At 46.8% G+C, this 16,510-nt stretch overlaps 1 protein-coding gene across 2 annotated transcripts in view; it reads left to right on the forward strand.

The window, feature by feature from the left end:
- Window positions 1-14,409, forward strand: part of GPR35 (G protein-coupled receptor 35) — a 33,379-nt gene extending 18,970 nt beyond the window's left edge. The window contains exons 2-3 of one of the 2 annotated variants that reach the window (XM_078154646.1): window positions 288-2,045; window positions 9,867-14,409. In XM_078154646.1, coding sequence (XP_078010772.1) covers window positions 2,001-2,045; window positions 9,867-10,811 — 990 coding nt within the window. In that variant the 5' untranslated portion in view covers window positions 288-2,000 and the 3' untranslated portion in view covers window positions 10,812-14,409. The remainder of the gene's footprint in view (window positions 1-287; window positions 2,046-9,866) is intronic. The other variant, XM_020972234.2, reaches the window with a different exon arrangement.
- The last annotated feature ends 2,101 nt before the right edge of the window (window positions 14,410-16,510 follow it).

Genomic DNA, 16,510 nt, shown 5'->3' on the forward strand with positions numbered 1-16,510 from the left:
GGGAATTAAAAAGGACAAAACAGGGTATTTTCCTCCTCTCCTTGTTTGTATCTCTCCATGCCCACCTGGTGAGGAAAGAGAGGTGCCCTGAAACGAAGAAGCTGCTCAGGGGTCCCTGGACCTGTGTCCACCGAGCAGCCTGGTGGAAGTTGGAGAGATTCAGCCAACCATCCAGATGTTGGCATCACCTAGAAAGTGTCTGGGGAGGCTCTGAGAGGAATGAAATGAGTCATGATAGGCTTGGGCTTCAAGAGGAGTGTAAGCATAGTGCCTGTCCTTTTCACCAGATGCCAGCACCGAGCCTGTTGGAGACAAGAGGGTTCCAGCTACTGAGTCTGCCTTTGTGATCCTTCTGAGGTTCTAGCAGCCCTCTGGACATCTCTAGAACGTCATTCAGCGTTCGTGCAGCAAACATGGGGCATGGAGGGATCTGGCTGAGATCCCCTTCCAAGTCAGCCCTGGAACCAAGCTTAGAATCCAGTTCTCCTGACCGAGAAGGACAGCTGAAATCTTCCCCAACGCCTTTCTCTCCTCAGACAGAAGCCACCCTGAGAAAGTTGAGCCCCAGGGCCCTTCAGGGAAGACAGGGTCTGCACTTGGGGCTCCCAGCCCCGGTCAGGCCCCTTGTTAGATCTTTAGCTATATCATGCCCACTACTGACGGATGAACTTGCCCAAGGTGGCATGGGTAGGAAGCAATGGAGCTGGGATTTGAACCCAAGTCCTCTCACTGAAATAGAACAATCTTTCCACAAGGGGGTTGCTTAATCAATGCTTGTCCACTGACTACCTGGCTGAGCTGCATAGCCCTGGAAAGCTTGCTGTCTTTCCTACCTCAATCCTCTGGACAACTGAGAAGATTTGGCCTGAGAATTTTCAGTCAATCAATCAAAATACATTGACTGAGCACTTCCTGTGTACCTGCGACTGTGCTACATACCGAGGATACAGAGATAAAAGTGAGACAGTTCCTGCCCTCGGGGAGCTTAGATTCTAATGGGGAAGACAATACACTCGTAATTAGGCAGACACAAGATAGGTGTAAAATAAATACAAAGTAACTTTGTCAGGGAAGAAGCAGGAAGAGGAGTCTGGAGGGAAACCAGGAAATCCGAGAGGAAAGGGGTAGGATGGGGAGCATTCCAAGCAGGAGGGACAGCCCGTGCAAAGGCAGATGGGTGAGGAGTCGCCGGTAGGTCTGCTTGTGTGGCTGTGCCGTAGAGAGTTTTGAGCAGATACCGGGGAAGTAGGAATAGGGAAGAAGAGGCATTTACATTGAATCCTAGCAGTGATAGAGTCAGTGGAGTTTACTGAAGAAAGGGATGACTTTGTCAAATCCGTGCTTTGGGAAAGTCACTTTGACACCTGTGGGGAAGGATGAGAGATGAGGCAGGGAGGCTAGTCGGGAAGCTACTGATATCGTCCAGGCAAGAAGTGATGATGATCTGGTCGGCGGGGATGGCTTTGTGAGTGGAGGGGGGATGTGTCAGAGAGGCTGTGTGGGTAGAGACGAGATTCAGCCACAGATAGGATCTATGTGATGAGGGAGCAAAGAGGAATGGACGACGACACGGATGGTGAGTCTGCGTAATGGGAAAATGGTGGTACCCGGGACAGCAGTGATAGGGGAGTTAAGAGGGCTTGGATTTCAGGGAAAGAACATGGGCTCTGTTTTGGACGAGTCGATTTTAAGTGTTTCCTGGATGGCCAATTAAGATTGGCCAATTAAGAACAGGAATAAGAATTCAATAAGAAATTGATGACAAACAGCTGGAGAAATGAAATGAGTCAAATTGAGCAATTCAAGAAAGCTGAGTGTGTTCCGGCCTTACTGAAGGTGCCCCCAGGGAAGGGGAGTGGTGAAGACTGGGGTGGAGGGATGGATCAGGAGCAGAGGGAAGGAGGGCCAGGGAGAAGGCAGAGAGCACATCAGGAGCAGCTGGGAGTGCTGGAAGGTGTCCGGTCTGCAGCTGAAGGAGGAGCTCGGAGATTAAGGAGCGGATGCCCTCGGCCAGACTGAGAAGGACATCAGGGGCCCAGCCACAGGTGAGACCTTGTGCCCAAAGTCCCTTTCCTTGAGCAATAGCTCAGGGGCCAGTCCCGTTGGCACTACCCACACAGACCCAAAGGTAACCAAGCTACCACCTGAGTGGCCTCCCCAGCTCTCACCAGGGAAGAGGACAGCTTGCTAGAAAGGCGGGGCTCCTCCTCAAGATGGGAAGAATCTGGAGAGGAAAGGCAGGAAGTTTCTTGGCAGGAGGTGTCAGAGACCTGGAGTAGAAATACAGGGGATCAGACTAGAGGAAGTGAGTGCTGAGTCCGGGAGTGCAGGATTCAGGAGAAGGTCTCGAGGGGCTCTAATTCTTGTGGCCTGTGCCTGTGAGATTTTTGTGTCATAGGGAACTCCCTGTGTAGAAACCCTCTCTGCCAATGGGCAGGTCTTCTCCAAGTTCTAGTCTTGGAGATCTGCCTGGGGTTCTGAGAAGTTATGGGACTTGCCTAGGGTCACACAACCAATATGGGTCAGACACATCACTCTTCCTCTCACTACTGTATTATCCTTTAAAGGCTCTTTCCCTGGGGCAGGGAGGAGGTGAAGGTGTCAAGTCACAATAGCAAATGTGGAAAGAGCATGGACAGGACCAGTTTTCAGGTGACCTGGGTTCAAATCCTTTCGCTGACACTTAATGACCAGGTGACCCTAGGCAAGTCACTTAGCCCCTCTGAATCTCAGTTTCTTCCTCTGTAAAGAGAGGAGTTTGGACTAGGTGACCCCTAAGATCCCCTCCAGCATAAGAATAATGATCCCAGATGAGAACCTTAAAGAGAATTCATATCCCAGGAGATGTTGGAGGGATCTCCTGGGTTCTGGAATCTTCAGATTAGGAGGGGGAGGTGAGGAAGCAGCCTACTGTGCCCGGAGTCCTGACAAGTCCTCATACTCACATGTACCCTATATTTACAGGGTCTTTTGTCCTCTCTGGGGACCCCAAAATGCTCTGATCTCACTTCCCACCAGACAAAGTCCTGGGCATTCACTTGAGCATCAGGAAGGACCCTGTTGAGGAGAGGGGAGGGCCATCCTCTGCTCTTACCTTCACCATTTTCTCCCCCTCTCTTCTCTGGCCTGAGCTGGGAGAGGGGAAGAGCCACTTAGCTTGGTGAATGATATTTTCTGGAAACTGACTCAGTGACGTGTGTTAAGGTCGAACCCTGCATCCAAAGTCAAAGAATTCAGAGGTCAAACCTCAGCCCTGCTCGTTCATTGTCCGTGTGACTTTGGGCAGAGTGCTTAACTGGGATTTAATTTCCTTCTCTGCAAAATTAACACAATTTTACTATGTAATATAATATGGACTAGACATGGATGGTGAAGGCATTAGGAGCTGGCTGAATGGCTGAACGCCAGGAGTAGTCGTCAGTGGTTCAATATCACTTTGGCAGGAGGTCTATGGTGGAGTGCCTCAGGGATCTTGGTTTGGACCAGAAGGCCTTGGAGGTCCCTTTCAGCTTCAGATCCATGACTCTGGGATCTCTGTCCCACCTGGCAGTATGGGAGTGGAAAGGGTCCCGAGCAGATATCAGTAGACCTGAATTCTCTTCCTGGGACCTACCAAATTGGGATGCTGGGGGATTGGAGTGGGGGGAGAAGCAGGGAGACAGCTCACCATAGGGTACTTTCTGGAGAAGGACCCAGTGGGTGCATTAGAAGTACGCTTTGGCTCTGGAGTTAGAAGTCTCGACCTTCCCTGGGCACCCCTACAAGGCAGCTGTAATCCTTTCCAACCTCTCTGCCAAATTTAACAATCATATGGTAGTCCGTTGACCACCATTTCTTCCTAGATACTTTCTCCTCTCTGGTTTTAATGGCCCAACCATCCTAGTTGGGGGAGGGAAGGAGTCTCAGGACTAGGAAGTCCTCTGTTCTTTCCTCCTGGAAACCATTCCCTTTGAACTTCAGTTTCCTTGCCTGTAAAATGGAGATGATATACAAAAAAGAGGAGAAAAAGAAAGCCTCTGCCTCTAGGCATTTAGGTGGATACAATGCTGCTATACTGGAAGTCAGAAAGAGCCAAGTTTAAGTAAGGCCTTGCTTGCTTCCTGAGTGACCTGGAGAAGTCTCCTTCCCTCCCTTAGTTTCTTCATCTGTAATGTGGGAATCGTAATAACAGCTACTTCACAGGGTCATTGTGAGAATCAAATGGAATCCCTTTTTTTCTGTTTTGTGGCTCCATAAATGCTAAGAATGGGGAGAGGGACCTGCCCTGTGATTTCACAGGTACAGGAAACTCCTTCCACCAAAGCAGGCTGGCACCTTCTCTGCAACTTACAGTTTTAGAAATGAAGTGATTTATTTACCTAGGGTCACATAGCCAGGGTGTGTCAGAAGTAAGAGTTGAACCCAATTCCTCCTAGCTCTGGGGCCGTAATATTTGCTGGTCTAATATCCATAAACCCACAGGAAGCAAGTGGGAGAGCTAGGATTCACACTCATATCTCTTGCATATTCAGGGCTCATTTCAGCTTCACTTCCTAGCCAAAGGGAAAACATGCATGAAAACTGGAAAGGACCATGAAAAGGAAGGGGCTGTTCATGGCTTAGAATTGTACCTGATTCACCTGGTGCATCTTGTCCTCCTCACTGACATGGAACTCTCCTCGAGAACCGGGGTCACGTCATCTTTGTCTCTCCACAATACCCAATGCAGAGCAGACACAGAGTAGGTCCTCAGAAATCATCCTCTGCTCCCACCCCAGCCCTGCTGGACACGGGTGGAGGAACGCCCCCCAACCAGGCTGACTGCTGCCACCCTAGACTTCTCATAGCCAGTCTCCCTTTTCTGATATAGTTTTATCACCAAAATTCCTGCTGTACCCCTCTCCTTTTCCCCTCACTGAAAGCCATTCCCTAGATCAAATTATTTTTAAAAAAAAGAAAAATGAAGAAAAAAAGATTAACACACTAATAAGTAACCAAGACATAAAATTAATAATTTATTAATAATGATCATTATTGATAATTAATACATTAAAAATCTGACAAAGCATGCAATGTTCCACCTCCGTGGCCCCACCCCCACTTCTGCCAAGGGTGGGGGAGGTGTTCCGTCATACCTTTGTTTGGGGGGAGGGGGTTAGAACTGTGCTGTAATCAAACAACATTCATCTTTCGTTGTTTTGTGGTTGTTCCATTTCCATTGTTCTAGTCATTGTGTCGATTATTTTCTTGGCTCTACTCACTTCACTTGGTGTCAGTTTCTGTGGACCTTTCATCATACTGGGCATTTTTCTGTTGTTAGTGAGTCTTTTTTCAATCATGTCCAACTCTTCATGACCCTTTAGAGATTTTCCAGCAAAGCTACTGGAGCCTTTTACCATTTCCTTCTCCAGATCATTTGGCAGATGAGAAAACTGAGGCAAACAGGGTGAAGTGACTTGCCCAGGATCACATAGCTAGTTAAATAAATGTATGAGGCAGGATTTGAACTTGGGAAGATGAGTCTTCTTGACTCCAGGCCCAGTGCTCTATGCACTATGGCGCCACCTAGCTTGCTCAAGCACAGTGATATTCCTTTACATTCATTTTGCGTGGTCATTCCCCAATTGATGGGCAGTGACTTTGTTTCCAGTTCTTTGCTACCACAAATAGTACTGCTATAAAGATTTTGGTGTATATGGAACTTTTCCTTTTGTCCATGACCTCGTTGATATGTACGTACGTGTATACACACACACACACACACACATGCTTAGCAGTGGATAGAATGTCTGGGTCAAAGGGTATGGACCTTTTGATGACTTTATTTGCATAATTCCAAATTCCTGTCACATTTTCCTATTTACTGGGTTGGAGTGAGGCCTCAGGATTGTTTTGATTTTCATTTCTCTTACTAGTGATTTGGAGGATTCTTTCATATGGTCGTTCATAGTCTACTACTCTTTTGAGAACTTTGTTCATATCCTTAAATCATCAATCTCTTTAATTTTTTTATTCTGAATTTAACAAACATTAAGCAAAACGAGCATTTTTATATATAAAGTAGAACAGAAAAAAGAGGATTGTATGTCGCCTTGCAAATCTCTCTAATGCCCTGTCTCCTTTTCCTTTCAAGTCTATACGAAACTGGACATTTAAACTCAACAATCAAACATGGAACTCTAATTCAACAGATAACTATCTGCTTGTCTAGGATTCTTTCTGGCTTTTTAAAAAAATCCTTCAATGACTCTCTTTTTGTTCTTTGCTTTCTTTCTTTTTTGGGGATAGGGCATACCATCCTATTGCTACCCCACTTCTCTTTCCCATCTCCTTCTCCTTAACAGAACCCTTATAACAAATGTAATCAAGCAAGACAAATTCCCACATCAGCTGTATCCAAAAATTCTCATTTTCTCTCTCTCTCTCTCTGTCTCTCTCTCTCCTTCTCTCTCTCTGTCTCTCTGTCTCTGTCTCTCTCTCTCTCTCTCTCTCTCTCTCTCTCTCTCTCTCTGTCTCTCTCTCTCTCCTCTCCCTCTTTCTCTCTCTCTTTCTCTCTCTGTCTCTATTTCTCTGTCTCTCTCTCTCTCCTTCTCTCCCTCTGTCTCTCTGTCTCTGTCTCTCTCTCTCTCTCTCTCTCTCTCTCTCTGTCTCTCTCTCTCTCCTCTCCCTCTTTCTCTCTCTCTTTCTCTCTCTGTCTCTATTTCTCTGTCTCTCTCTCTCTCCTTCTCTCCCTCTGTCTCTCTCTCTCTCCTTCTCTCTCTCTGTCTCTCTCTCTCCTTCTCTCCCTCTGTCTCTCTCTCTCTCTCTGTCTCTCTCTCTCCTTCTCTCCCTCTGTCTCTCTCTCACTCTCTCTCTCCTTCTCTCCCTCTGTCTCTGTATCTGTCTCTGTCTCTCTCTCCCTCCGCCCCCCTCTCCATCTGTCTGTTTCTCTTTCAGCACCTTGAGCTCATCACCTCTCAGGAGACAAGGATTGTAGAAGGCCCTGACTTGTAGTGCTCCGCCCCATGAGGCAGAAGCAGTAGTGGGGAGGAGGGGGAAGGAGTTACAAAGAAGACAATTTAGACTGAATATGAGCAAAAATCCTACATCGTGTTAGAGCTGTCCTGAAGGGGAAGGCGCTGCCTGGGAAGGTGGGAGTGCCCCTTACCTCGAGTAAGACTACTCCTCAGGGATATTAGAGTCGGGATTCCTTTGGTCAATGGGTTGGACAAGATGGCTGCCAAGGTCCCTTCCAACTCTAAACTCTGTGATTTTGTAGCTCCATGTCAATGTCAATGCGACGATATTCTCTATTCTGTCTTCCTTTGCCCAGCTTTGGAGGATGAGGTGTCTCTTTGGCCAATACCTCTCCATGTCTTCTTGATCCTCTCCCCTCCTGTCTCTTCCATGAGCCCACCCTTATGATTATCCCTCCTCTCTCTCCCTAATTTTCAATTGCTCTTTGCTCTCCTTGCCCTGCTGCCCACAAATGTGCCTAGGAGCCATCATTCTTTTTTAAAATTTTATTTAGTATTTTATTTTCCCCCAATTACATGTAAAAACAATTTTTAACTTTTAAAACTTTGAGTTCGAAATTCTCTCCCTTCCTCTTTCCCCATTCCCTCATTGAGAAGGCACATAATTTGATATAGATTATACATGTGTAATCATGCAAAACATTCCCATATTAGTCATATCGTGAAAGAAAACATAGGCCAAAAAAATCTCAAGAAAAATAAAAAAATTATGCTTTATCTGTATTCAGACACTATCAGTTTTTTCTCTGGGAATGGATAGCAATTTTCATCATAAGTCCTTCAGAGGTGTCTTGGATCATTGCATTGCTGAGAATAACTAAGTCATTCACAGCTGGTCATCTTACAATATTGCTGTTACTTTGTATACAGTACATTTCACTTTGCATCAGCTCCTCTAAGTCTTTCCAGATTTTTCTGAGAGCATCCTGCTCGTCGTTTTTTATAACACAATAGTATTTCATCATAATTACATACTACAATTTGTTTAGCCATTCCCCAATTCATGGGCATCCCCTCAATTTTCAATTCTTTGCCACCAGAGAAGAGCTGTTACAAATATTTTTGTACATACATGTCCTTTTCTTTTTTCCTTTTTTTTTTTTTAATCTCTTTTGAGATACAGACCTAGCAGTGGTATTGCTGGGTCAAAGGGTATGCATGGTTTTATAGGCCTTTGGGCATAGTTCCAAATTACTCTACAGAATGGTTGAATCAGTTCACAACTCCACCAATAGTGTATTCATGTCTCATTTTTCCCATATGCTCTCCTCCATTTGTCATTTTCCTTTTTTGTCCTATTAGCCAATCTAATAGGTATGAGGTAGTACCTCAGAATTGTTTTAATTTGCATTTCTCCAATCCATGGTGAGTTAGAGCAGTTTTTTCCACATGGCTATAGATAGCTTTGATTACTTTATCTGAAAAAATGACTTCATATCTTTTGATCATTTATAAATTGGGGGAATGGCTCTTATTTTTTTTAATTTGAATCAGTTCTCTACATATTTGAGAAATAAAGCCTTTATCAGAGAAACTTCCTTCAAAATTCTTTTCACAATTACTATTGCTAACTGTATTTCTCTCCATCCTATTCCCCTCCCCATATTATTCTATTCTCTCTCTCCTTTCACCCTGTCGCTCCCTTCTCAAAAGTATTTTGCTTTTGACTACCCCTCCCCCAATCTGCCCTCCCTTCTATCACCCCTTCTCTTGTCCTCTTCTCCTACTTTCCTGTAGGCTAAGATAGATTTCTATACCTAACTGAGTGTGTCTGTTATTCCCTCTTTGAGCCAGTTCTGATGAGAGTAAGGTTCACTCACTCCCCCTCCCCTCCCTTCTATCCCCTTCAGTGTAAAAGCTTTTTCTTGCCTCTTTTATGTGAGATAATTCACCCCATGCTACCTGTCCCTTTCCCTCTCTCACACCTTAATTTTCTTTTTTAGATATCATCCCTTCATATTCAACTCACACTTGTGCCCTCTGTCTGTATACACTTTGTCCAACTGCTGTAATAATGAGAATTTTTTTTTAATGAATTACAAGTATCTTCTCATGTAGGAATGTAAACACTTTAACCTCATTAAGTCCCTTATGATTTCCCTTTCCTGTTTACCTTTTTGTGCTTCTTTTGAGTCTCGTATTTGAAAGTCAGATTTTCTATTCAGCTCTAGTCTTTTCATCAAGAAAACTTGACAATCTTCTGTTTCACTGAATGTCTATTTTTCCCCTGAAGGGACTTGCCCCTCCCTCCGCATGGCTATCCAAGTGATATTACTGAATATAGCTCTGACCTGGTCACTCCTCTGCCAAAGAAGACTCAGGGGCTCCCCATTGACTCTCGTCTACACTCTAGTGGACTGTTCTGATTGGCATTGAAAGCCTTTCACAATTTGGCTCTTACCAACCTTTCCAAGACAGCTGTGCACAATTCCCCCTCACACACTAAACTCCAGCTAAATGAGTCCCCTTGATGCTACTCAAACATAATATCCCATTTCCACGCCTTTGCCCAGATTCCTCCCTATACTCTCCTTCCTGATCTCCCCCCTTTGCTTTCCCTCTGAGATAGCTCCAATTTGCTTCTGGTAAGCAACAAAGTGCCTGGCACACAGCAATCCCTCATCAATCACTCACTTGACTGATTGATTGAAGTCAATTAAGGTAAATGAAATTATTGAAGCCAATTGGATTGGAGTCAGGTGAGTCATGAAGGTATATCCCCCTTCTCTGAGGCCAATGACCTGAATGAGGAAGGGGGAGGCAGGAGGGGCTGGAACTGGGGGTGAAAAAGTCTCAGGAACAAATAAGTTTGAGCAATAAGGGTATGACCCCTTCTTCACGGAGTGTTGACTGAATTACTCTTCCCCACAGAAACAGCCTGGGATGAACGACACCGGGAACTGTACCTATGAGGACGAAAGCCAGCTCCAGGACTTGGCCATGAAAGTGTACATCAGCATTTTGCTGGTCCTGGGCATTGTGTTCAATGCCTTGGCCTTGTGGGTGTTCTGCTGTCGCATGAGAAAGAAGTGGATGGAGACGGTCATCTACATGACCAACCTGGCCGTGGCAGACTTCTGCCTGCTCTGCGTCCTGCCCCTCATGCTCTACTCCCTAAAGTACAGCAGGCAAGAGGACACCGTGCTGTGCCAGATCTCCCAGAGCATCTACCTGGTGAACAGCTACATGAGCATCAGCATCATCGCCATGATTGCTGTGGATCGCTATGTGGCCATCAGGTTCCCGATGCTGGCCAAGAGGCTGCGGTCCCCCGGCTGTTCTGCCATCATCTGTGCTGTGCTCTGGGTTTTGGTCATCATCTCCATAGCCAGCCGCCTGGCCTGGCAAGTCAAAGATGGTGGCTTCTGCTTTTCCAATGAGAATATCTATGGATCAAAGACATTCATCTTCTCCATCCTTGGCTTCTTCATCCCTTTGATTATCCTGACCTTCTGTTCAATCCAGGTGATTGTGAGCCTGGTGAGGAAGAAGAAGACGGATGCCCAGGAGAAGAAAGTCATCCAGAAAGCCATCTGGATCATCAGCGCCAACCTGCTCATCTTCCTGGTCTGCTTCCTGCCCATACATGTGGCCTTGAATATCCGGCGCATTGTGGAACCCAGGACCTGCTCCAGCATAACCATGTGGAAGAATGTCATTTTTATAACCTCACGTTTGTCCAATGCCAACTGTTGCCTGGATGCGATCTGCTACTATTTTGTGGCCAAGGAATTCCAGGAGGCATCCGCCAAAAGCATCTTCGCTTTGCCCAGGTCCTACAAGCTCCAAGACTCAACACAGGCATCTGTGGCTTAGCGAATGTACACATGAGAGCTGCCGTAGCTTCTTGAATCATGGTCCCTGCAGTGGGATGGAGAGGGAGTGGCTGGTCTTAGAAGACCACATGCTCTGCTGGTGTTTCCTGCCTTACCATCCAGCATGCACCCCACCTTGCCCTCAGAGCCCTGTGGCTGGGATTCAGGAGACCCAGGTTCTAGTCTTATCACCAGCTTACTGTGTGACCTTGGGCAAACTATCTGGCTTTCCTGGCCTCTATTTCCTCATCTGTGAAATGGGCAAATGGGCACGGGAAAATGCTTTGGAAAGGCAGCCTTGTGTGATTGGGGGAGGTCTGTCCTAGCTCAGATAAAATGCAAGCTTGACAGTGACATTCCTCCAAGTAAGAAGCTTCACTGGCTCCCCATCACCTCTTGGATCAAATAAACTCTTTGCCAGGGGCTTAGAGTGCTTCACAACATGGCCACAGCCTCTCTTTCTAGGCTACACATTCCTCCCTTTCGTATACATGCATTCCAGTCCTACTGTCCTCGTTGCTGCTCCCCAGCCTGTTATTTATCTCCCAGCTCTGTGCCTTTGCATCCGCTGTGCCTGCCAGCATCTCTGGCTCGGCAGCAGGCCCTTCCTGACGCCCTCCTTGTTAATGTTCCCCTCCTCCGGTCACTTGGTATGTATTTGGTGTCTCACTTGTACTTGACTACTAGCCTGGTACGCGTCCCAGGAGAACCGTGAAAACCAAAGCCGTGGTTGTGGTCTTGGATCCTCAGTGCCTAGCACCGTGCATGGCACATCATCGGTGGTTAATAAACACCGGGTGGATTTTTTGTACATGTCATCTCCCCGCCGTCCCCACCCGAATTGTAAATGCCTTGGTGGCAGGGGCGATACGGGATTCCGTTTCTGTCTAAGCATCCCCAGTGCTAAGCACATCCTTCCAGTGTCTTGGCACATCGTAGGTATTTAATAAATGCTAATTAAATGGACTTGAACCAGGAGTAGCCTCGATACCTTTGTGACTTTTCTTCCCTTTCTCCCTCAACACACACATACGTAAACACACATGCACACAATACATATGTACATGCCACACATATAAACACACATGTACACAACACACGCCTCACACCTCTATACCTGTACACAAAGACACACACAGACACACCAGAGCACATGTACACACATTCCCATGCACATGCACATATAGACACACAGCACACGCACACACACACACACACACACACACACACACACACACACACACACACGCTGCTTTCCCTTTCCCTGCCCCCTCACTCCCCTCTCTCTCAGCGGTTTGGATGACCTCACCTTCAGATTACAAGAGTTGCTCCAGGCATGACTAGAGGTCTGGGCCAAGGACATTCCTGAGGGTTGGAGCTGGAGGGAACAGGGATTAAGGGATCTGTACAGGTGTGTCTCTGGCTCTCTGCTGTGGGAAAGGGGGATGGGTTAGAAAGAAGCCTGGATGTGTCTGATGTCCAGAGACATCCTATAAAATCCTGGGGGGGGGGGGAAGGAAGGGTTAGAGACAAACCAGCAGCTTGGCACAGTGGAGCCAGGAAGTTCTGGATTTGAATCCTGCCTCAGACACTAACTGGCTGGGTGACCCTGGGCAACTCATTTAACATCTCTCAAGCTGTTTCCTCATTTGTAAAATGAGGAAGTTGGACTTTCAGCCAATCAACAAACATTTCTGAAGTGCCTACTATGTGACAGGCACTATGCTAAGCACTGAGCAAAGAGGTGTGAGCTGCTTCTGAAATTGCACTGGAGCTTCAGGCTTCTGTGCACCTGGTCCTGCGTCATTCACTCTGAAAGCCTCAGTCAGAGCTCAGGAGGACCAGGCTGGGCCGAGCTGGGCTTGGAGTGCAGGGGTCTTTACCCACCTGGTCCTACTCCGCCCCCCCCCCCCCAGTGTTCCTGGAGAGGAGAAGGGCCAGATGCTGCCTGGAGCTTCAGCTCAGCGGGGGGCAGTGTGGTGCAGTGGGCAGGGACTTCCGGATCACGGCTCAGGGTTGCAGGGGGCCTCCGAGCTCCTCCTCTGGGAGATCAAGGAGCCCCTTGGCTCTCTCCAGAGGGGGAAGCCTTGAAGGTAGGATACAAACCTGGCTCCAGCTTGTAAATAAAGTTAGCTGGTTGCCTTTCCAGGCTGGTCACCCATGACTTGTCCTTTACCTGCCTAAGTTTCCAGCCAAAGTGGCCTACCTGAGGGGTCTTCTGCAGGATAAATGCTGATTACATGCTATATCATCTCTGGCCTCCTTGTCTTTGCACTGGCTGTGCCTCATGCTTGGCATGTCCATTCACTTCCTAACATCCACATCTTGGAATCTCCATCTCCCTTCAAGGTTCCATGAATACTGCTCCTTTCTCTCCCAATTATTTAGTGCTTACCTTGGTGGCTAGGAGGCAGACTAGATTTAGAGCCAGGAAGCCCTGGGTTCAAATTCTGTCTCAGACAATCATCAACTGTATGATCTTGGGTAAATCATTTAACTTTTCCCAGCCTCTGTTTCCTTGTCTATAAAATAGAGATAGTACCTAGCTCACAGGGTTGTTGTGAGGATCAAATGAAAAGACTTGTCAAGTACTTTGCAAAATCTTAAAATGCTAGCTAGGTAGTAGTAGGAGTAGTAGGAATAGTGGTATTGCTACACATGTAGCCGTATATGTGTTCTATATAGATATACATGATATACACACACATACACACTTTGTATCTGTAACGAGGCAATGTGATACTTAGAGAGAGGTGACCTCAAAGTGAGGAAGACCTGGGTTCTAGTCCAGCCTTTGACATCCTGGCTGTGTGACCGTAGGCAAGTCACAACTCCATGCCTCCAGGCAACTCTATAAGACTATCAATTACATAAAAGGTGCTGTTCTGCATTGGTAGAGAGGCTCTGGCACCCAGAAATCACAGGACTGGTTAAAAAAAAGTATTCATTTGTTATTTTGTATTTGTATGTATGTGTGTGATTTTGGCAATAGGCTGTAAGTCTCTTTCTGTCTTTGTATGGCAGGTGCCCAGCAGTGTCTGGCCCCTAGAAGGGGCTCAGTAAATGCTTGTTGGCCAATCGATCTAGTCCAAGCACTTCGTTTTCTGGATGAGGAAGCTGGGCCCAGAGAAAAAGGGACTTTCCCAAAGTTTCCCAGCCAGTCAGTGTCAGAGCCCAGGTCCTCTGACTTGAAGTATGTCTCTTTCCACTCACCTAGTACCTGAAGTGTTAGGCTAATCTCTTGGCTTTCCTTCTTCCTGTTCATGTGACTTTAGGCAAGTCTCTTCCTACCTCTGGGGCTCAGGTCCTTCCTTTGTCAAAGGAGGGTCTTAAGGTCCCTTCGAACTCTAGATCCTGTTTCAGTAGAGAGAATGAATTGGTCTATGGTGGCCATCCTAGGGAGTTTGTTCCCAGAGCTCCCCTGGAAAATTCTGGGGATTCCGGAAAAGTATCAGACTCTGAGCAGATTGTGACAGTAGTTACAAGTTAATTTACTGAATGCTATTTTAAATTTGTTTCATCAAGTATATGTTTGTGTGTATGCTATGTTTAGTGTTCCTTTGGAGTATGTAGAAAATAAATAGTTGTCCCATACCTGATTCACATTGTGTGTTGTTCATCTGTTTCTCTCTCCCTCCTATGGAAACCTAGAGATCAGCCTAAACCTAAGCTCTAAGAAATGTGCCCTTGGGGCACCATGGTTGGGGTCTGATGAACCAAAAAGTATAAGAAAAGAATATAGTCCCATTCTCATCACAGGCTAGGCTCTCCCCAGGAATGAACTAGGGCCAGACCATGTGCCTGGGGCCATAGCAGAAGGATTTCGGAGGGAGAGCAACTGGACACAATATTCCAACCCTGGGGACCCAGTGGCTGTTCTTCAACTCCATTACCCACCTGTAAAATGCCAGCCCTGGCAAAGCATGCCATTCTTTTGCTCTGATTTCATTTAAAAACCAAATTCCCTACTCAAGGGAGGCACAATAAAAGAACCTGCTCTGCCCTCACAAAAGACCTAAGGCATCTACTGAAAATGCTCTTAGGGCCCAGCTCTGGTGCTCTTACTGCCTCCTCTAAGAAGCCTTCCCTGATTCAGCCACTTACTCTCTGCCCTTTGAAGTGACTTTTCTCTCTTTAGGATTCTCTCAAAACATCTTTGAGTGGAGAAAAGCACTGGGTTTGGAGTCAGGAGTCCTGAATTCAAATCCTGCCTTTGTCATTTGCTACCTATGTGACTTTGGGCAAATTAATTCCCTTCTCTGGGCCCCCATTTCCTCATTTATTAAATAAGAGGATTAGACTAGAGAGTCTCTGAGGCAATCCAGCTCTAGAGACCCTTCCTTGAGATTCCCTTCCACGTCTAGATCTTCTATCCTAGTCAGGCTCTTATCATGCACCTACTATGTGCCAAGCAGGAGGCAGCTGGGTGGTGCAGTGGGTAGAGCTCTGGGCCTGGAGTCAGGAAGACCCGAGTTCCAATCTGGTCTTAGACACTTACTAGCTGTATGATCCTGGGTAAGTCACTCAAACTCTGCCTTAATCCATTGAGGAAGAAATGGCAAAGCACTCTAGTACCTTTGCCAAGAAAGCAGGCTCAGGAAGAGTCGGAGCAACTGAACAGCAGCAGCAGTGTACTGGGCCATGGTAAGCACTAAGACAGACCTTGCCCTCAAGGAGTTTACATTCCAATGGCTGGAAGACAACACATGAAAGGGAGTTGAAAAGGAGTGGGCAAAGCTAGGGGTCACAGTAACGAGAGTGCTGGGTCTAGAGTCAAGAGGACCCAAGTTCAAATTCAGCTTCGGACTTTACTAGCTGGGGGCAAGTCACTTCCTCCTGTTTGCCTCAGTTTCCTCATCTGTCAAATGAGCTGGAGAAAGAAATGGCAAACTACTCCAGCATCTCTGCTGAGAAAACCTCAAACGGGGTCACAAAGAGTCGGAAAGGACTGAAGAACAAAGAGAAAAGTGGGGAGAGTGGCACTTGGAGGGCAATGAAAACATGGCTGCCTGGGACCTTTTCTTAAAAGGGAGGAAGCAGCCAATCAGAGAAAACATCCACAGAGCAGAGGGTGCTTCCAGTGTAAGAAGTCCAAGGTGGAGGGAATGTCGAGGTGAGGAGGCTTTTCAATGCTATAAATATTTTCATACATGTGGGTCCTTTTCCCGTTTTTGTGATCTCTTTGGGATACAGAGCTAGTAATGGTATTGCTGGGTCTCCTGGGCTATTCTTAATTTTAGCCCCATTTTGGCAGACTCCAGGCCTTGGTCTCTGGGTTGGTCCACATGCTTGGAATACTGTTGCTCCTCATCTGTGCCTCCTGAACCCCCTAATTCCCTTCCAGGCTCAGCCTGAGGGCCACTGGCTTCAAGAGGCCACTCCAGATGCCCCCAGGTGTCGACGATCCCCCCTTCCCCCACAAATCACGCTGTACTCCTTTTCTGTAGATTCTGTATTTGCTCACCAGACTACATGCGGGTTGTAAGCTCTTTGAGGACAGGAACAGTCTTGCTTTCGCATCTGTGCCACAAGGGCTTGGCACAGCACCTCGGAATGCAGCTGCAGTTGTGGTGGTTGCTGTTTGTCTTCGTTTTTGAAGAGGACCGATTTCCTTTCTGAAATTCTACCCCTGTGCCTAAAACAACTGACTCAGCACCTGAGCCCGAATCTTCTTTCCTCGAGTCAGTTACCGCCCAGCGT

This window comes from Phascolarctos cinereus, unplaced genomic scaffold (genome assembly GCF_003287225.1).
Source record: "Phascolarctos cinereus isolate Bilbo 61053 unplaced genomic scaffold, phaCin_HiC Scaffold_5;HRSCAF=322, whole genome shotgun sequence".
Lineage (NCBI taxonomy): Eukaryota > Metazoa > Chordata > Mammalia > Diprotodontia > Phascolarctidae > Phascolarctos > Phascolarctos cinereus.